The 22649-nt window shown below is 30.8% G+C and overlaps 2 protein-coding genes across 2 annotated transcripts; one reads left to right on the plus strand and one right to left on the minus strand.

Moving 5' to 3' along the window:
• The first annotated feature begins 3812 nt into the window (after positions 1 to 3812).
• LOC141535252 (uncharacterized) lies at positions 3813 to 5528 on the plus strand. The gene is made up of 3 exons (XM_074255112.1): positions 3813 to 4060; positions 4152 to 4494; positions 4585 to 5528. Exons 2-3 carry the CDS (start codon positions 4156 to 4158, stop codon positions 5302 to 5304), a joined length of 1059 nt encoding a protein of 352 aa, XP_074111213.1. The 5' UTR covers positions 3813 to 4060; positions 4152 to 4155; the 3' UTR covers positions 5305 to 5528.
• Positions 5529 to 5571: 43 nt separating this feature from the next.
• Positions 5572 to 21018, minus strand: Dhc1 (dynein axonemal heavy chain 1). Its single transcript, XM_074255020.1, is given in 22 exon segments — positions 5572 to 6094; positions 6159 to 6453; positions 6515 to 6539; positions 6542 to 7009; positions 7012 to 7276; positions 7344 to 7570; positions 7629 to 7799; positions 7802 to 13992; positions 14084 to 14256; positions 14344 to 16418; positions 16522 to 16750; positions 16807 to 17067; positions 17132 to 18200; positions 18280 to 18462; positions 18598 to 18997; positions 19065 to 19264; positions 19341 to 19570; positions 19635 to 19808; positions 19901 to 20178; positions 20267 to 20490; positions 20569 to 20723; positions 20812 to 21018. Coding segments are annotated over 22 exon segments (13878 nt in total). The 5' UTR covers positions 21010 to 21018; the 3' UTR covers positions 5572 to 5707.
• Positions 21019 to 22649: the final 1631 nt, after the last annotated feature.

Consider the following 22649-nt stretch of genomic DNA (forward strand, 5'->3'; position numbering starts at 1 on the left):
GTGCCCCCAAGTCTACAAAACCATCAAGCTGCATAGTTCTCCGATTTAGCTTCACGGCTTCACTTAAAGCTACTTCATCTATTAAAAGGGTACCTAGGAGAAAAAATAAAAAATTGTTAGAATGAAATAAATGTGAATCAGATGTAGTCTAACAATAATAGCCAGCTACTGTTAAAAGTTAATGAAGCTTTTAAAGAGTTATTTAAAAATATCAAATACGAATTACTTTTTCAGCTAAAAACTTATGCGCTCGGATTTGTTAATATAATCATACTCGATAGCTAAGTAGAGTTGTTAGATATAGTTAAAATGGTTGCGTTTTTAAGATTTGCATTTTTAAGATTTGCAGTTAGTAGTAAAGTGTGACAGGAATGGTGCATGGATACCCCGTTTTTCATGTGGTTCCATACGTGAACTTTTAATACGAAGAGTGTCGAATATGGCTTTAGGGAAACCAAAAGCGCTATCCAACTTCTGGATATATTTGTTAAGGGTGTCTTTGCAGGGAAGAGGGAGGATTTGACGTTCTCTGAGTCGTTCATATACCGCAGCATTTTTTATACCAAGTAGCAAACATTCATAAACCCACTCAACCGTATATCTTCGTTGTTTGGCATTTTTAGCTTTTACTGCATTAAAACAAGCACGAATTGCTAGTTGTTGCACGGGAGGCAAAATAGAAATTTCCGCTCTTAGAGCTTCATCTTTAATTGCCATACAATTAAGTCGTTGCGTTTCTATAATTTTGATGAGTGATTCATTCTGTAAAGGGTTAAATAGTTAAATAGGCATTTACAGGTGATTTAATTTAAGTTCTCAGATTGTAGTTGATTAAATTTGTATTCACAAACTAAACCGTATTGACGAAATGATAATGTAATGTAACGAGCATTGTATCAAACTTTTAAGTTTATTGAAAAAAAAATAAAAGAATATTGATCTTAAACACTCACAACCTGTAAATAATCAAGTATACATGAAGAAACGATAAATAAGTAAATACCTACTTTACGTTTGAGGCGCTGAATTTGTTTAGTTTTCAGGCTCTCCTGGTACTTCAAGTCAGTGTACGAACTTTTAATGTCGGGTTTGACTTTGTACGATCGATTTTGCAATTTCCGTCTCAATTGCCGACAAGCAAAGCATCGAAAAAGATTCATTTGTTTCTTATATTGTTCGTCAGGCAATGACACACCAGAACACGCCGATGAACATCTATTATTAATGAGAAATGATACTAGTAAAGTTCATTTAACAAGTAATAAAAAACCTTAGAATTATCATTTTTAGGCAATTGTAGAGTATACTAATGTGCTCCGTACTTAAGATACACAATAATTATTAAGTTTGGTAATCGATTTTTAAACATGGAAAATCGATAGCAAATTTTTAAATTTATTAATAACAAAAAATTAATGTCCGTAGCCAAAAATGGAAAAGTAATCCAGTCCCTTCACATAACTCACAGTTTTCCAATTCCTTCAAAAACTCCCAAAAATCAGATATTTGGGAAAAATTGGTATTGAATTCTACCGACTCTTGCGTTTTCAAGTTAAGTAACTAATCAAAAGTATAATGTTAACATTACCACAAAAAAAAAAACTGACGTTCGAACATTAGATTCTTATGAATTTTCAAAATTCTTGAAAGCTATTCTATCAAAATCTTCAAAAATACGCGAAAAAATCGAGAAAATAACTTTGAGAACTGATATATTTCTGTGTAATGTTCGCTTCGAAGAAATTTGAACATTCGTTAGCAACCAACGTTCGGAACTTTATGTTTATACTGTGAAAAATAAATTACAAGATCTAAAAATTCTTACTGATATATTGAAGTCTTCACTTATTTTTATACGAAATTTTAAATTCATGGATACTTTATCTAAATGACATAAAACTATATTTTTGGATTAACTAAATCTGTTGTCCAACTCCAATTTTGTGGCAAAGCATTGAATTTCAACACGTTGATAATTGTTAATAAAGAACATTTCTCAAGACGTAATTCAGGAGTAGATAACTCACGTGGCTTGAAATGATTAAATAAACAAAAATTAATGATTATTTTTTTGTAATAATAGTTCTAAATTTATAGGAGACGATATAAGAGACATGTCTAAAGACTTAACTTTTTTAACATATTCATAATTCAGATTGTTTGACTTATTGAAATATCTTATAACATGATTCTTTAATTATTTCATTTACTTTTGTTTTAAAGAATTGAATAGAGAAAAGAACGTGAATATGAAAAAAAAATAATTAATAATTTCTTTTCGAAAGACTATTTGTTTTATAACAATATTTTTCAAATTTAACTCTCATACACTGCTATAATAAATTCGAGTAAACTTGATAATTTTTATAGTGAATGTTTCTTATTATTTATAATAGTATATTACACACCTACGGAAGAAAAGTAAGAAATGTCTCAGATCACATGTAATTGTCGGCCGAGGCGAAGCCGAGGTTGACAAATATGTGATCTGAGGCTTTTTTATTTACTTCCCGTAGAGTGTATACTACTTTTTTTGCTCCACGAAGGCAGGGAGCTTCACTTTCTCAATATCTCAAGTACTTAAATAAATATTCTAACAAACAAGAGTAATTAGGCCTCCTAATTGTTTGTGCTTTTATCTTAAGTTGCAGAGTAATAATTCGAAATTTTAATTTTTCTTACCTGCATTTCGTTCTCACAATTATCATTTTCTTCAAAATTTTCAAATACGTCAATGCGTTTTGGTGACTCACAATTAATTATGTTTATGAGATCATTACTAATTATTGGTTCTTGGTTTTGTGGTGAGTTAGTTTTATGGTCATTTGTAATTAATAAATGGCATTGCATATACTGAGCTTCGTTATTTTCATTGTTGCAAGCTTTGTTTACACGGTTCGGATTCAACGTCGGAATAGCATCAGGCTTTAGCGAGTATCTTTTTCGAGGTAATTCTTCATAAATTCCAGTAGTCAATAATATTTTATCAGTTTTAATAATATCTTGATCATTAAAATGTAATTCACAGACATAATCTTTTTTTGGGGTGAGATCTTGCTTTAATCCACAGTACCACAATTTTAACAAGTCTGGACACTTGAATAAACAAACAAAAAATTGACATGAAGTTATATTTGGAAATAATTTTGATAAGTTACTTTGAGTAAAACGTTAGCTCCAAAAAAATGGTAACGATGCAATTTTTTTAAAACTAATTCTAAGAAGAAAAAAATTACGTTATACCTTTTTACAATTTCTTTTTAATTTGATCAAAAATGATACTAAAATCTACTGATATAAAAATTTTTGGGACTCTTGTAACATAAATTATTTAAAAAAAATATTTTGAAAAAAGAGCACTTATAATTTCCTTTAATTTCTATAGGTAAAATTTTTTTTATAATCATTTAATTAATATAAATTTAATTAGTATAAAAATTATTTCTTACAAAAATACTAAGTTAGGTTATATTACCTGTGGCACAATAAATAAAGACGTGTTTCGACTATTTAATTTTAATTTTTATTACGATCTTTTATCCGGCCACTCAAACACCCATCAACTATACATTTATTTACCATTTTAAACTATTATCACTTTGATTATTAATTAAAAAACTAATTAACTAACTGAATGTCAATTTGGTGTTATTAATAAACAATAACAAACGGACGCCATGATCCGGACATTAGCGAACGTAGTGACGCCCTAGCGGCTTCTTTTTGAAAATGATCTATCCTCAGTTTTCCGGACGCACTAACTGTACATTTACCTATGTCGATCGTCCTCCTTATATCTAGCCTCCGTGTAGAATACCTTCCTCTGTATCATCTTAACCCCGTTGATCATTTGTAAATAACGAAATTTTTATATTTGTATTAATATATTATTTTTAATTCTTGTAAACCTGCAAGTGCCTGTAAAAACTTTTGTCATCAAGTCAAAAGATTCAATTACCTTTGTTATGTACTTTATATAAATTCTTCTATCATCTTACACATTAGCAACGGAACCTGTTGAAATATATAGTCTATTATTATATATTGAAAGTTAAATAAGGTTAGTGTTGAATTTTATTTATCAATTATTTAAATGGAAAAAAAAAAAAAAAAAAAAAAACAGATTAATAAAATTGAATGATATATTTTAGAGTAATGAATAATAAAATAAAAACACCAGTCTCTATCTTACAAGAAATGATGGTGAAAAATGGAACAGTTCCTCATTATGAACTGATTTACGACGGCGGTGGTACTCACGAGAATACATTTACGTATCAAGTTTCATGTCAAGGTTTGGTTGCTACCGGTACTGGACGATGTAAAAAAGATGCTAAGCATTTAGCAGCTAATAATATGTTGGAAAGAATAGCCGCTGAAAATAATTATCCAGCCTTACCTCCGATACCTGATGATAAGTCGCCGGCTAAACTAAAGCCACCTCCGCGTATTTCATCTGATGAGCCATTTGTTAATGCCATTGGTGAATTGCAGGTAATTTTTTTTTTTTTTTTTTTTTTTTTCCCTTAAATTATATTTTATTATTTAAAAGTTTATTCTGATGATTAATCATAAAATTTACAGGATTTGTGTGCTGAAGTTGGATTACCAGACCCAATTTATGAAACAGTAGGTGATCAAGGTCCAGCTCACGCTAAAATATTTACAATTCATTGTAAAATATTTACATTAATTGAGGAAGGAATACAGACAACAAAAAAACACGCAAAACATCTAGCTGCACGAAAAATGTGTGATCGTGTTAAAAATATGATCGAAAACTCAGTAAACATTTATGAAATAGTTAAAACCGAGTTGAAAGAAAATAATATGGATCCTGATTTAAATAATGAGATTGTTGCTGTTAACGATGATGATTTTATTGATTTTTCAAAGTTTTCTTTTTATTTAAAATCAAGCCTTGGCTTAAAACTATCGGAATTTCATACAAAATTGTACACAACTTACGATGATGTATCACGAGATTCTGTTATAAGTGATTTAACGGAATTCTCTGAATATTATTTAAATGATGAGACCTATAACGATTATTCAGATTTCAATTTATACTTGAAAGAATTGAATTATCAATTCAATCAAGTTATCTCACCGTTAAATATTAGTGCAGTTATTTATTCATTTCCAACGAATTATGAAATAAGTACAGAATGCACAATGTCAATTATTTTGAATTCAGTACCCGAATTAGTTGATTGTGTTATTGGTAAATCAGAAGATAAAAAATTATTACAGAATTTGTTTGTTCGTATTGTAAAAACGTTGACATTGCTTTTGAAATGTTAGTAATATTTTTTAAACCAAAAAAAGAAGAGAAAAAACTTTTCACATGCTACTTTTTTTTGTGTCGTATTACAAACAAAGTGATAGATTTTTGTCTCTCATGTAAATATTTATTTCATTATTGTGGATTGTCAATCACTGATACTGTTGTAATTAGCAATTATTATTTAACATTTTGAAAAATAGCACATTTTCAACAAAGTTTAAATAGTCTATATATATATATATATATATATATATATATATATATATATATATATATATATATATATATATATATTTTTTTTTTTTTTTATTATGTTCTTTGTTAATTTAATTATTGAGTGGTAAAATAATAATTTTTAAAAATGAAAAATAAAAATTGTTTTTTTTTATAAATAATTAAATAGTTTTTAATATTATTTAATTATTTAATATCACAAAGAAGCGCTACTCCTCTTAGTGTCCAGTGTCTTGGATTATGATCGGTCTCAAAATCAATAGAACCGACGTATTTCTGATCAGTACGTTGAGGTTTTCTATAAATAGGACACTCATACAACTTTGGATCTTTACCAGCAGTTGTGTTTATAGCATAAATATATATCACAGGCATTTGTTCATATAAAACTTTTGGTTTGCTTTCAACTAATTTTGAAGACTTTCGATCCAACGACGCGCCCTCAAGAAAAAGACCATAAACATAAACTCCTTCTTGAACTTGTTCTTTTATATCCTCTTTGTTGTAACGAGTAATTAAATTTTGTAAAACTACTGAATCTAAAGCCCAGCCTTTGTGTGCTCGTGTTACTTCCTAAAAATTTTTTTAAAAATTAATTATTTAATTAAAAAGTTAAATTAATTAAATAATTCATAACCTGACGCATTGCTGTTAAAAATCCTTGAGGATTAAAAAATCCTGTCATCCAAAAAACATTAGGTCTACCGTGAGTACACCAGTGTCGGAATTGAGCATCACGTTCCAATAATTCGGTGTACCAAAAACCCAAAGTAGCCGATTCCCATGAAATTTTTTGCCATTTATCAGGGATTCTTGCGTCATACATTGAATCAAGTGCAATCTTTAATCCTTGACTCATTATTATTGTACCATCAATAGCCAATTTCAAGTCTGATAGTGTTGATTGTACTTCTTTAATAACTTTAGCCATTCTGTAATAATTAAATAGATAACTAATAAATAATAATAATAATAATAAATAAAAATATTTACCGATCAATTTCTTGTCTTAAAAAATATTCATTGGTAATAATGCTCCCATTCGTTGTAAAGCGTCTCGAACTTGAAAACTATTATACTGTTTAGGTAATTTTGAGAGCATATCATCAGCAAGTTTGTAAACAATATTCTCTCTGGTTTCACCACCCTGAGAACCACCTTCTTTTGGTTGTACATTGAGTATTGTATCGAGAATTCCTTTAGCCGTATTAATTTGATAAGTAATGTCGGCATTTGAATGCAATCCAAATACCTCAGGAGTATCAGCTGCGGGTAAATTATTTATATACTCCATGTATCCTTGGATATTTCTTGTTTGAGGTACTTTATATCCTTTGTAAAATTCAAAACCCGGTCTCAAAAGTACATCACAAAACCAAACGTGCGTGAATGTCATAAGAAGACGTTTGTCAAAGTCATCAGTTACTCGTCCTCCGTACTGAACTTCACCGAGCATATAGCATATTGTTGACCAAGAGACTCCTTTTTCGGGTCTATATCATCTAAATGATTTTGTATAAATTGAACTGAAGCAGCAAAATCAGCTTGATTAAATTCATAAGGTATATTCCAACCTAGTGGCCCAAATTTTCTTCTCTCTTGGACTACTGTGTGTAAAAATGCAACTGCATAAAGCAAAGGAGGCCACTGAGGCTGTGTACTGTAGTCAAGTGTGTCTTGTGTTATTCCTTGATAGGTTCTTTTTAAACTAGCTCTTATTCCTTGTGGCGGTTCATTTGTAAATTTAATTGCCATCTGATAAAAAAAAAAAAAAAACAACAAACATAATTTATTTTAATAAATAAGTAAATATTAATTAAACCTGTAATAATCCAATAGGAAATTGTGGATGAACTTCTGTTGTCATCCAAAGACGAAAAGAATCATGAACGTTATCTGTTTCGACAAGTGTATCCATAGCTTCATTACAAAATGGCAAAGAAAGATGAACATTTTGTAGTAATACCCAACCACCATCGGTCATAGCTTCGCTTATTAATTTTCTTGCATAAAATTCTTGTCCCTGACCCATTGAAACAGCTTTCAACGCTGTAAATATTAAATAAATTAAATTTAAAATAAATAAAAAAAAATAATAAATACATACGACGAGTTGCTTTGATTTTGGCAAGAGATGTTATTTGTGGAGATGGATCAGAACCAATAGATAATATACAAATTAAGGGAGTTTGTGGCTCTGATTCAAGCCAAGTTGCATCAAGATCTAAAATTTTAGCTTCACCGTACTCTTTACCCAATGATTCGATAATATATTTTTAGCTTGTGACAGTGTTCGGTCAGGACTCCAAGATCTTATCAGTAAAAGTTTTCTAAATACATCAAGATTTTTTTGATAACCACAGGGTAATTCTTCTTCTTCTTCTGGTTTTTCTTTTTCATACCAAATTTTCCATTCTCTTTCACTGAATTCTATTTTTGTAAGAATTTCTGAAAATACTTCAAGCTTACTTATTTCAACTAAATTCAACCAGGTAATATCGAGTATCCATTTAAATGGTTTAGGAATTACAGCGTTTAAATCTAAAGACGCACCACCTTTAATAAAAGCCATAAATTCAACGTGAGAAATAGAACCTCGATAGCAATCAATTTTCATTGCCAGCATCAGTGTAAACAATGATTTGTGTCTCTCGTATAAACTTCTTAATGTAAACGACCAAACTTGATAAGTCAAATGATTTAAAATAATTTCTATTCGTTCTGAAGTAATAGAACTTTTTGTTGATTTTGTTATTGCATTATCAAATATTGTTAAAAATTGTTTCAATGAATTTTGATACATGGCATTAACATTGCTCATTTCAACAATAAGAAAATATAAAATAGAACCTCTGGCAGCAACAGCACGAAATTCTTCACGTGCAATCGTTATTTTCTTTTCTGTTAAAGCTGAAACTTGAAGTTTTTCATTGACAGATTCAGCAGTTGATTTAGTTTCTCTTAAAACACTTATCAGAGCCTCATCGTCAACCAATGAACCTTCTGAGGATGTTAATCGATGTAAAAGTGTACTCTCAAGTTCTTTCATAGTACGTTGATTTGTCATAACTGATTCAAAAAGAGCAACCCGCTCAGCTTCAAGATCTGATTTTTCCATCAATATAACTCGACCGAGCAATTGATCTTCTAAACCCTGCATAGTAACTGTAAAATCAATAATAGATGTTTTCGCTGATATCTCTGGACTGTAAGCTGGATTAGGTAATTTAGTAGTAATATAAAGCATAAATCCTGGCATTACGTCACACTCTTTATCACCGACAATAACTTTTTCAATAGAACCAGATTTAATAAAATTTTTTTCCAATACATTGTCTATAACTGGATCAAGTTCCTCAGCAATATCTTCAATTAATAGTGGCCGACCCAGTGATAAACTATCCTCTAAGTGTGTTCGAAAATATTTATGATTTAATGATGTTATTTGTAATTCATTATTAATTTCTTTATTTTTTATCCACATTTTTCCTTGATTTTGAGGATCTACAAGCAATGGATAAGACGATGATTTTGTTACCACTAACGCATTTTGAACTGATAATTCATCATTTGGTAAACTCTGAAGTGTCCATTCAGATACAGTAGCTGAGTCAACTAACATATTTATAATATTTAAATTTTTAGTAAAGGGAATTTCACGAGTCATTAAAATATTCATCCAAGAAGTAATCAATCTAGCTCTATATTGTTGATTATACGGTCCGCAATATGACAAAAATCCAGTTGCTAATAAAACATCACCAACGAGTTTGCCAAGTTGAATTTTAAATTCTCCACTTTGTTCGGTCCATCGTATTTTTTCTCCTCCTAAACCATTTATCAGAGCCGTTGCTGCTGTCATTTTTCTTAAACATACATTGGCAGCTTCTGTTAATTTTTGTTTTTCATAAACCGCTGAATCATATTGCTCTTTAACAGCTTCAAGTGCCATTTCTCTTTCAGATAATTCTCTTTCAGCATTAGATAAATCCTCCATTGCTATTTTAAGACGTGCTTCTTGCAATGTAAGATTTACTTTTAATGGTAATACCTCTTTATTAACAGAATAAAAAAAAGCCATTGCCTTTGTCCAAGATAATAAACCAGCTACATCACCACAAACACGTTTTGCAGTTTCCATATTATAATCTTCCATACGAAAATACGGTTGAAGTAATTCAACCATTTCATTATTAATAATATCCTTTGGATAATTTTGTAATTGTAATAAAAATGTTGTACTTGCCATCATTTTAAGTGACTCTGCCCAAGAGGGCTTTGGACATTGATTTATTGAATCTGGTATTACTGGACTTATTTTACGTTGAAATAATATCAATACACAATCCATTATTCTCATTATTAAATGAGGTGGTCTTCCTAATTTTCTAACAGTTGCAATATGAGCAGGTTTAATAGTATTTAAAGCAGCCTCAGCTTCTTCCAATGCAGGTTTAGCAGCCTCAAGTTTTTCTTCAGCCCAAGCTTTTTCTTCAGCAATACAAGCAACAAGAGCCTCGGCTTTTTCTTTAACTTTTTCAACTTGATTTTTAAATATTTCAGCTTGCATAGCTCGTTCAGTAACTTCTAATAATACAGTTTCGGCTTTATCAGAAGCTATTACTAATTCTTTTTCCATAATAGCTAAATTTTTTTTTAATAATTCAACAGATATTGAAGCCTCTTCTAATTTAGCAAGACCTGTATCCATTCTACGTGCTCCTTCACCAAGTTCATCCTGTTTAATACGATATATATTTTTATATCCACCGATAAAATTTAAATAAGACTTTGGAGTAACGTGAGTAGCTCTTCGAAATCTTTGAAAATATTCACTGGATGTTTCTGCTACAATATCTTGAATAGATCCAAGGGCATTTACCAAATAATTTTTAATTTTTTTACTGCATGCTATTTCAAAATCATTAAGAAAATGATCCGCTACAAGTATTAAAGCGTCACGTGGCCAAGATTGAAACCAATCGATTGTACATCCAGATATTAATGCTGGAAATCTTTGAGCACGATTTCGAAATTTTTCTCCGACTGGTGAAAAACAAAAAACAACATGTAAATTTTGATTAGTTCTTTGTAAAAAAAAATCCATAACTAACTCATTATTAATAGCTCTTTTTGAATTTTCACGTTTCATTATTGGCATTAATTCAGATATTATTTCTGTTTTTTCATCACGTGTAAATAAATTACTTATTACACCAGAGCTCAATATATTATTTAAATACTCGAGAAAACTTTCCTCTTTAATGTCCAAGTCTGTAAAAATAAATGTCATACCCTTGCCTTGACTTCCGCACGATCGATAAAGAAATTTTAAATCTTCCAAGAAATTAGTAACATTGTAAGATCTTGTAAGAGTTATTTGAAATGTTTTATAACCAGCAATAAATGATGATAATTTAGTTAAACTCTGTTTACCTGATCCACCAACACCAACAAGCATAACATTACCACGTGGATGTCTTATTACACGAGATATTTTAACTAAATGTAACATTGCATCAGGAAAAAATACAAGATCCATTCCAGCGCCTCGTTGCATTTCATTAAATTGTAATAAAAACATTTCCAAACGATCCCGTAAAATTTTATTATCAAATACAGGCTCGTATACTTTTGGTAATTCCATATCAGTATCTTCACCTTCTTCTCCTGTAGGCTCTGGAGCGTCTCTCATAAAATCAACAAAAACCGGATTTTGTTTTAACATATCAGTATATGATTCACCCAAATATTCATTAACAACATTAATTATTTCTTTTTCAAACCATTTTTTATCTGACAGAATAGTTAAACGATCACTAATTACTCGGGTACATTCATGCTTCCACAGTAGCATTAAAAAATTTTCTTTTTCAATAACAGTTGAAAGAGTACCAATCATACCCTGCCAAATTCTCGAAAGATCCCGAAGATTGAATACATAGTGAAATTTAGCAGGAGTTGGTAATAATTTAGCCCGAGTTCTCTGCCATAAATTTCTGGTAAGAGGGACCATTTTTTTAACAAGACCTCTTATTTCTGTTGAAAAACCTCTTTTAGAATTATAATGTCCTTCACCTAGTACACTGAAAATTTTATCAATTGAACTATCATTTGGTAAAGTACAATTAAAAATACAAAATTGTCTTTTTAAACGAGATGGTATATCATTTCTTCCACCACCAGGTTGGCTCATTGCACCGAAAAATGTTATATCAACGATCATTGTAAAATCACCGGGTTTTTCAAGAGAATAAAAGCCCTTCATATCCATCGCTTGTCTCACTATTTCATTTGTAATTTGATCACCCCATTCATTTATTTGAGGTAAATTAATATCATCAACAAAAATTAACATTTTTTTACCACCTGGAGGACCAAATGTATTACCCATTCGTTTTTCAATATAACTTTCAATAGTTTTTTGAAATTGATAAGGCGTAGTTGCTGAACTAAAATTAAATGATCTAGCAAGATTAGTATCAAAATTTGTTCCTTTAATATAAGATTTCATCATAACTGTTTTTGCTGAACCTTGTTCTCCAATTAATAAAACTGATTTATCTTGACGTCCTATTAAATCAATAAGATACTGAATTCGTATATTATCAACAATAGGCACCAAAATACTATTATAATCTGGTGTTATGTAATCTGGATAAACATAATTAGTTACCATATTACTCCAAGTATCCCATTTTCCTTTATTATTAACCATAAAGTCAAATATCGTTGCATTAGGATATTTTTTAGACATTGGAATATCTAAATTTTCAAAATTATCTCGTAAATAATTATCAAATTTAATTCTATCAGCTGTTTCAAGTAGAGCACCTATTCCCCAAACCAAAGAAAATACATAAAATTTTTTTAAATGCTCAGCAGTTAACGACTGAGATTTGTCTTTTTCAAAATCATCATCATTTTGATTTTCTTCCAAAATAATTTCTGGTGGTATTAATCCTTGTAAAAGAAATATCATTTGTTGTACGATATTACATTGAAGTACTTTTATAACAAGAACAAGTGTTTGTGTACTCCAAGCATAAATAATTGGAAATGATTCATCAAAAGTTTTCTCTAAAACTTGTTGTTCCAACGGGTTTCTTGTTTTTAACCATGCAGTTACCACCGGTTTCCAATCCAAACCCGATGAGCTCATATAAACCATTCCATTTCTTGATACAGTAGCAGGACTTGCGTTATCAATATTGTGTGGCTCAAATATTATTTTACAAGTTGGCGCCATACTTAATCTATCACCATTCGCCAAAGTTAATGTTTTATTATCATCCAATACAGAATTTAAATTTTCAATCCATATACTGTCAACAGGACCATCAAGTACCAACCAAATGTGTTCATCTTTTTTTAATTTTAATGTTTTACGCCATAAAGCTGAAAATATTCCGTCAGTCCAATCATTTGTAGCAACATCTAATCTTCCAAACATTTGTGCTGCTGTTATACTTTTTGGATTCATTCTCATTTCTCTGTGATAATCTCCTAATTGGGACAGTGCTTTCATAAGTATATGAATGCAAGTTGTTTTACCAGCCCCAGAAGGACCCAATGTCATTATTCCATGACGGACTCTTTGAGTTTCATACAATTGTATAAGTTTCAATACCCAAGGAGGATGATATATAAGACAAAATTTTTGAACTTGCTGATAAATAGCTGCTTCTAATTCGGGATAAGCTGTTTTTTCTAAAACTTGATTGGGAAACAGATCAGCAACCAGTGAAATAAACAGTGGCTCATCTTCATCAATAAGTTTCGATAAATTCATATCTCTCAGCACTCGCATAACAATAGTACTCTCTGAGTCTTTTGAATTAGTCCGTTTAGCAGCTCCAAGAGTTCTCAATACTGATAAAATATTTCTCAAACCAAAATCATAGTGGACTTGTTTTGTTAGTTGTTCCTCGCATAATTTATAAAGTGTATAAAATTTACGAGCAAGTGTTATATTTTCTAAAAAACCACAGCTGGCAAGTTTTACTCGAATAATTATTTGCCGATCGGGAACCATCATCGCAACTGTTCTAAATTGAATTTTTAAATTTTCAGGAAGTTCTTTTCGTCCAGCGTAACCAGGATTCATAGTTATAAATATACCTAATTCAGGACACATTTCAATTTGATCACCGTCAGTAAATACAAATTGTTTTTTTTTTTCTTTTTTAGCAGCCAGTACTACGGCTACTTGCTGCGCAGCAACAGAAAGTACTGGTAATTCAATACGATTAAATTCATCAAAGCACCCCCAACTTCCACTTTGAGCGAGACCCTTGTAAATACGCCCCAATCCACGATAATCCATTTGATCAGAGCAATTAAATACAACAACGTACTTGGCCAATGTTTTACCCATGTCTTTAACTGTTTCTGTTTTTCCAGTCCCGGCAGGACCACAAGGAGATCCTCCCATTGACATTGACAGTGCTTGAGCTAAAGTAATGTAACATCTAAAAATAATAATAATAATAATAATAATAATAATAATAATAATAATAATAATAATAATAATATTTAAATAAAAAAAATTATTATTATTACCTGTCAGTGAGAGGTGTAATTACTAAACGTTCAGTACAACCAAGATATTCATTTTGATAAATAAATTGTACATCTGTTATATTAATTGTAGTTTTATCAAGATCCTCTTTAAAATAAAAACGACACTGCTTCAACCATTCAAAATCAGTGACTGTTCGAACATTTAAGCGACACTAAAATAATTATTTTATTTTAATATTATTATTATTATTATTATTATTATTATTATTATTATTATTATTATTTATTTAAGTACATACCATCGTGTCAAAAATATCACGTTGATGTACGTGAATAGTTATCAAAGTTTCAAATTTAATTCGATCTATTTTAGCCAAATCTCTGGTCGTTTGATCAATTAGAGTATTTAAAAGCTCAAGAAATCTGTTATTTGTTTCTCCCATTATTTTTTTATCCGCTCGTGCTTGCATAAGAGCCAATTCAGCGTCTCTTGTCCAAATCATTTGAATGCCAAGTATACCAACTTGGGCTGGCATTTTATCCAAAAATGACAACAAATTAAAATTTTGATCATTCATCATTGTGTTTGCTGTCCGAATAATTGAGTGTAAAGACTGCTGTGATGTTTGAAGAAGCTGCATCAACCAAGTCTCGACAGATCCCTCTGCTCTAACAGCTCTCTCAAGGACTATTGTCTCTCCCTCAGATGAAATTATTGCCGTCATTTTATTGTACTCTATATCGTGAAATTTAACAAATCTAGTATTGTCAAATATTGAAAGCAGATGATTTTGAATAGTGTGAGAATCTGAAGCTTGGCCCAAAATTTCTAAAAGTGCTGGATCAGATACAAAAAAAAATCTTGGAAACATCATACGTTTTTTTTCCAAATAACCACTTAGAGATTTTTGACATAATTCCAACTGTTCTTGTAAATGAGGCAACAATTGTTTTAATAAATCATCACCAACACAGCAAGGAACAACTCCAGGAGTTTCGTGAGCTCTTTGCATTATTTTTTGCCAACTTTTGTCTATTTTACTGAATCTTTTAGCTTCTTTTGGCAATTGTTTAGCAATATCACCACCCACAAATACTGCTTCTAAATAAACCCACATATTTTGAACGAGCAACCATCGTTCTAAAATTTCATTGGTATTTGATAAATCAGTGAGCCATTGTTGAATTTGTTTTCGAAAAGGTGCATTGTATCTGTTTGACATTAGAGAACCCAAAATCATAAGACTATCTTCCAATTGACCAATTGTTTCAGCTGTAGTATCACCCCGAAGCAATAATTCACCTCGATTATTAAAAATCATAAATGTTAATTCATGTGAGGACCATTCATTGACAACTTGTCGTAATTTAGCCTCAATATCTTTTTCTTTCATCGCTGAAATACAAATATCTTCAATATCTTCTTTATATTTTAATAACGGAGCCTCTAAAATATTTTTTAAACAAAATCCCTCGCTTTCTAAATCAAATTTGTAGCCAGTGACTTCGACAATTCGCTGCCAATGACGCGATTTCATCGCTTTATTGGCCATTAACTCCAATAAAGGACACATGTCATTAAAGTCATCGATTGTTTTTTTTAAAGCAAAAAATGCTGGCCATTCTTTTAATCCCTTTGGTAATTTACGGCATCGATTTTGAAATTCCATTAATTCATTATTTATATCTTCAATATTAACTTCACCCCACGGTATATCGTAATAACTGCTGACACGATCAATAACATCGTTATACAATTTATAAAGTTTCTGTAGTAAATTCAATTCCTTTCTTATTTGGGATAACTCGGGATAATCTGTTATTGGTAAACCAAACAATTCTTCTCCACTCTGATAAGTTTGTAATTTACGCCACATACCGTCAAACCGATTTTGAAAAAGTATTTGCCGATCTGAAGCTTCACGCGGTGTAAGACCAGTTTGCATTGGCCCAAATAATTTATATTCCTCGCAGTAGGCTTCATTATCACAATGAAATTTATCTAAATTATATTTAAGTTCCTTTTCAAACTGGGGCTGGAGTTTTAAAAGTAAAATGTGACTCTCTTGAGCTCGTGTAAGAAGATTCAACCACGTAAATCTCAAGTTGTCAACTTGTTCGAGGCACTCTTGATCCACAGGAACTTCATAACGAGTTACAATATTAAAAGCCTCTTCTATTGGGTCTATTTTCAACTCCATGTCTACCTCTTGCTCCCGTATTTTTTTAAGGGTATCCATTACCAGTCTTACGTCATCTAAATCACGTATTTGACGATCTAATTTTCGATCCATTTCATTTATTACTGCATAAACATACTCCATTTCTCGCCGGTATTTTTTCTTCATTGCTTGACCAATTTTATGAGTTGAATCTTTTAAAATTTTTAAATTAATAATATTAACAAAAATATATTTATTATTATTATTATTATTATTATTATTATTATTATTATTATTATTATTATTATAACTTACTTTTTATTTCAGTAGCCAAAGCGTATTTTAATTTTTCAGTACATAAAGCAATAGAAGTACCTAAATAGGACATGTCTGATTCTGTAGATAATTTATCTTCAAGCTCACTGTGTTTACGTAAAGTATTTTCAAAGTTAGACAGTGTTGAATTTAATAATTCACGCATACTTTTTTCATTTTTCCATAAATACTTGTATAGAGTCCATTGCTCTAAAAATACCGCAAGATCCTAAAAAAATAATTAAAAATTAATCTTTATTATTAAATAATATTAAAAAATAATACCTGTCCAAGTTCTTGTGTACAAGTGCTCAACAATGACAAAACTTTGATTATTTCTTTATTTTCCATCACTAAAGCATGAAAATTACGATTTTGAACGGGAAACTCTGGTCGTTCTTCAGACACTGTTTTATAAAGTCTTCTTCTACGAACTTTAGGATCTTCTAGTTCATCATCACGGCGTCTTTCGGCAACTATTTGAGCTTTCATAACAACGTTCAATAAATTTTTCTTAGGAGCCAAAGACGTAGACTTCCACGTACTCTTTACAGCAAATATTAATTAATTTTTAATAAAATAAATAAAAAAAAAAAATAATAATAATTACCTTATTAGTTGCAGCAGTCCACTGAGCGACGCCCTTAGCGACTCCAGCGATAGCTTTACCCGCGATAGTTAGGGCTTCTTGAATTTGCTCGAGATTGGGCTTTATAATGACCGACGGAATCATCAAAGTCGCTTGTATAAGAAATACCGGACATGGTAGATTATCTAGATCAAATTCCCGGACAAATCTTTTTTTAATAGCATCCAAAGAAGTTCTAGTAACTTTTATCAGAACATCAACGACTTTTCGTGAATAATAACGTCGCATTTCTGAAACGGCATTGCGTACCATGTCCTGCATATTTTTTGAAAAACCAACTCCAGTGGTAGATAATAACTGGTGAGGATCATCGAAGCAAGCCCAAACTATCGTCCAATCCTGGGATTGAATCGCTTCTCCATTAGCTTCATGACCAGTAAAACTTTGATGATCACCTCCCAAATCATATTGATCAGGTTCGTTATTTTTAAAATTATCTGCGGCATTTTTAACCAACTGTAAAACTTCTTCCACGGCTTCTTCAACCATAAGACTACGCCTGTGAAGATCGATAGCTGCTACACGACACGCTTCATCGGTTTTTTCCAAAAATTCCTCAATACTCCAGGGATCCTCCTCCGGTAGAGCATGTAGAGTTATTTTTTGCATACTGGCCAATACCTGAAGAATCCTATTGGAGTAAACATCGTGTACTCGCGTTATCAGTACATCAAAAGATTTTATTTCTTCTCTTGTAAATTGACAGAACTCTTTCCAACCGGGTTTTGTCCAGGTGAGTGTTTTTAAACCAGGCATAAGCAACGAAGACAGTCGCACTAAATGCGGTAGCAACAGTGGTCTAACTTCTAATTTAACGCGCCGAGCTGTTGAAATAAATTCTTCTATTACCAATTGTAAAGAATCGTGTACTACGGTAAAGTAATCCCATTTTACGAGGATCGTTAACGCCACTATCGGTATATCTAATTTTAATTTAGCCAAACAATCAGCTTCACGGAGTAAAAGAGTTATACGACTTTCTAAATTCACTTGAACTTTATTAGTTTCTTTGTCAATCACCAGCAATGGCCTTAAAAAAAAAAAAAAAAAAAACACACAATGTTAGTTATAAAAAATAAAAGTATTAAATAAAAAAAAAAAAAAATTACTTATTCAAGCAGTCTTCAATAACCCAAGAGTTTTGATGGGTCCAAACTTCAGTAATATCCATTTGATATTGGAGTAAAACAGTAACGGCATGATTATATCTTCGCACTAAATCACCAGTAAGTGGTAAAGTTCTCAAAACAGGGTGATTTGATACTGAGGCTGTCAATTCATCTAAATGCATTCTTTAAAGATAAATGTTAATTAATTTATTAATATTATTAATATTATTATTATTATTATTATTATTATTATTATTATTATTATTATTATTATTATTATTATTATTATTATTATTATTATTATTATGAAAAATTTACTTGAGAGCATGTGCCCAAGTTAATCGACCCGCGATAGGTGGCATGTGTCTCGGCAAAGGCGGATCATCTCTTTGTTTCTTAAAGAGCTTCAAGGTTCGTTCGACTTCTTTATCGCAGTATCTCACCACCAAATTGTATTTTTCATCCAATTTAGTCAAAGGAATTTTTTCACTGACTTTTTCAAATCTCGTAAGAAATCTTATACCTTGTGGTGTCTCCCATACATCCGCATAATTTTTTTCAATAATCCCACCGATATTTTCTTTCAAGGCGTTTGTCTTTGACATAAATACGTCATAATCTTTATCAAACTCAGTGTTACGAGGGTCTAAATAATCGTACGATTTATTGGTTGCAATTTTTTTAGCCTCTTCAAAGGACTTTGTTGCTTCTTCCAAAGCTTTATCAAATTTATAATTCTAAATTAATATGTTATAATAATAATAATAATATAAACAAAAATTTACCTTCTCCTAAAAGTAAACCTTCCATTCGTCGAGCAAATAAATTTTGATATTCGTCAATTAAATCAAACATTGATAAAATTTTTCTAATCCTCGAGCAAAATGAGTCGAATCTTCCAAAGACGTGAGTTTCAGAAAATGAAAATTCTTGTTCAGTAACAGCCGGTGAACATCTGACTAGTCTGTATGTTTCTCTGTACGCTCTGTCAGTCAAAATTGTTGTTAAAAATTTTAAATAATACATTATTTACCAATACTTGTTGAAAAAAAAAAAATTACTTATTTAATCTGAGACAGTGTTTGAGCCTGGAGCGCGCGAAATTTCTATCGAGATTCCAAACAGTTTCACGTCCTCTCTGAGTAACATAATCTCTACAGGCGACAATCATTTGATTAGTTATCTTTACCATTAGTGAGGAAGTTCTTTCAGAAGTATTGTAATATCTCGAAACACTGTAGATAAGTCTTACAGTTTGTAAAAGAGACACCAATGATTCTCTCATTCTAACCTGCGTCAATAATAATATATAAATAAACAAACTTAAAAAATTATTAATTATAAAAATAAATTACTGGATCATCAAGATATAAACAATGACAGCATTTTTCCAAAGCTTGGATAAATTTAGCATTATCTTTGGCCTCGCTGTAACAGTAAATAACTTCATCCTCGGCGTCAACCCACTCCTTTATTAATTTAGACCTTGCCACTTGCAAACACAACAGTGACATTCTCACTTCGTGATCCTAAAATAAGTGACAAATAATCCTATATTAATCCTATTAATCCTATTAATCCTATTAATCCTATTAATATAAAATTATATCGAAAAATGAACCTGTAATTTGGTAGCGAGTTGACTAAATTGAGCACCGCGCCTTTTCCAGTACTCCAATTCCTGTTGCGGTCCAGAAGAATCATTTTCTCTTCTAACCTGTTTGCTTTCCAAAATAAAATCTTTAAGTTTTTTGATCCATAACTTTACGCGTTCCTCGATCCTCCCGACGACTCCTTCTTTAATGACAATAGCTTTTGCTTTTTCAAAATTATCAATCTCGTCCATTATAGTTTCTCCGTCATCGAAAATATTCCCCTCGAGAGCTACTTGTTCGCACACTTTACGAATTTTAAATTTACCAATAAATTATAATATTTATCAGCTTGAACAAACGACTAATAATTTGAATAATAATTAATGAATTACCTTTTAAGGCACTACAAAAAGAACGAAGTCCAGGTAATAAGAGACTCTTAATCATAGGACAGTCGTCTTCGTCTTCGCCTCCAGGATGAGCAAGCGCATCCATAAAAACTTGCTCAACAACTCTTTGAATAGACGCGAGGATGCTCACTTTAGCAGTATCTATTACGCCAGTGTATAAATCTTTTTGGAAGCCTTCCTCCGGCAGTTGTTTCGCTGTATTAATTCTATTTGTATTATAATTATTTATTAATTGTTTTTATTAGTTAAAAAAAAATTTCAGATTTCTAGAGAATAAAACAAACCGAAACATGTAGATACAAACACCAGTGCAAGGAGTTTGCCAGCCATCGGTCAAAAATAATTTTTTTTTCGGCGGTTCTTTGGGTTCCTTGGGTTCCTTGGCTTTATTGGAGGGCGCAGTGACTGGCGCTCTAGAGGTACCTTTTATCACTTGTCCCTAATTCCAAAAGTTCCACATAAAAATAAATTTAAATAGAAAAAATAAATAAATAATAAATAATTAAAAAAAAAAAAAAAAAAAATACAGTTTCAAGGGGTCGCAGAATTTCTGGCTCGTCAACGACTTGGTAGTACCAAACGAGGGTTGACCTCATGTGTGGCAAAAACAATTGGTTGATTTCATCGAGCATATCTCCCTCGAATACGTGATCCATCGCCTCGTGACGAAGCAAACCGGTTCCATCCATCAAGAGCTGGAAGACAAACTCCAGCCGGGGATCCATCTCCCCTCTTCTCGCTTTCCTCTCGCATTCTTCCCGGCGTTTCTGTGTCACCCAAACAAACAATCGTTCATACTATATTTAAGTACTTTTTATATTTAAAATAATACTAATAATAATAATAATAATAATAATAATAATAATAATAATAATAATAATAATAATAATAATAATAATAATTATTATTATTATTATTATTATTATTATTATTATTATTTTTATTATTATTATTATTATTATTATTATTATTATTATTATTATTATTATTATTATTATAATGCCTGAATAGTTTCATCACTGAGTTCGTCATCCTCGCTAATGTCTTCAGATAAATCAGATCTATCAACATTCGCTCTTGGACCGTGAACAAACATAATAATATATAAATAATAGTTTGAGAGTTGGGGTTCTCGCAATCAAACTGGCGTAAGACTGGAAGGTGTTGTACTGGCAAAGCCTGATATCCAGCCAACACCTCGATGGTGAGGTAAAGAGAGGCAAAGAGAGGTAAAACATTGGTGAGATACTACACGTTCTGTCGGTACCAGGTTGAACCTATCTCACACTCACGAATATAGACACGTTCTTTATTACTTTTCACACTATATACTCTACTACTTGTATAATAATAATAATAATAATAATAATAATAATAAACGTTTTTTTATTTTTTATTTTATAGTCCATTAAATTTATTGTGTAATCTCTTGCCCAGCATTTAATGTCCCCCGACTAATGGACTAAAATAATGATTTTATGTTTTTAATGATAACTCGCGACAGAATTGTAAAACAAGTTAATATAATTAGTAGATATCTGAATCTTCCTGATTCCTGATTCCTGATTGATGATTCGTGATGATATTATCATTATCACCTCATTCACCGATGGGATTGTATATATATATATGTACATTTGCTTTTTATTTCTTCCTATTTAAAGGATATTATCTAAATCGAAAAATGAGCATGCGATGAGCGGCAATTATTGTAAAAATTTATAAGTGTAATATTAAATAGCGCGTACTGATTCAAGGGGTGGTACCACCTATAAAATAACTTTTATTTATTGACTTATATGTCGCGTGAGAAAATCCTCTTCATTTTGATAAAATGTCACCTATCACTTGACAAAAAACGACCTCAATAAAATTAATGATTTATATTTATATATAATATATTTATTTTTCTTACTCGCGCCTCGTCTTCAGCGTCATCCATATTGTCTTGTTAATTTTTATTTATTAATTATATAAACGAAGAATTCACTTGGGCCATACAACTATCACTGTAATAAGACAATAACTAACTGATTTCTTTTCGTTATTTGAATAAATTTCAGTATATAGTATATACTTTGTTTTTATCATTCCCCGACCAGAGGGTGATGCCTGATGTCTCCAGACATGCTCAATGTACCGCTAATAGCCCAATAATGTTATCCATTTGTCACATCAACCAGTATATTACAATCTCAAGATTACTTATGACTCATAAAATATTAATATATTGATTACAGTTTGTTGTTATTTATACTGTTGAGGCTTAAAAAGCAATAAAAATAAATAATATAAGCTGAAAGAAAATTATTTTGGTTGTTAGGGAAGATATTGCTAGATATTGTTTTAAAATAGAGAAGGAGAG

Source organism: Cotesia typhae, unplaced genomic scaffold (assembly GCF_013202065.1).
Source record: "Cotesia typhae breed Kobodo isofemale line unplaced genomic scaffold, CoteBio_Ctyphae contig_123, whole genome shotgun sequence".
In the NCBI taxonomy this organism is placed as follows: domain Eukaryota; kingdom Metazoa; phylum Arthropoda; class Insecta; order Hymenoptera; family Braconidae; genus Cotesia; species Cotesia typhae.

Excerpts from the sequence above, each read along its gene's own strand:
- LOC141535252 (XM_074255112.1), top strand. The coding sequence starts at position 4,156 with ATGAATAATAAAATAAAAACACCAGTCTCTATCTTACAAGAAATGATG. Across the intron at positions 4,495-4,584 it reads ATGCCATTGGTGAATTGCAG|GATTTGTGTGCTGAAGTTGG; the intron begins GTAATTTTTTTT and ends TAAAATTTACAG.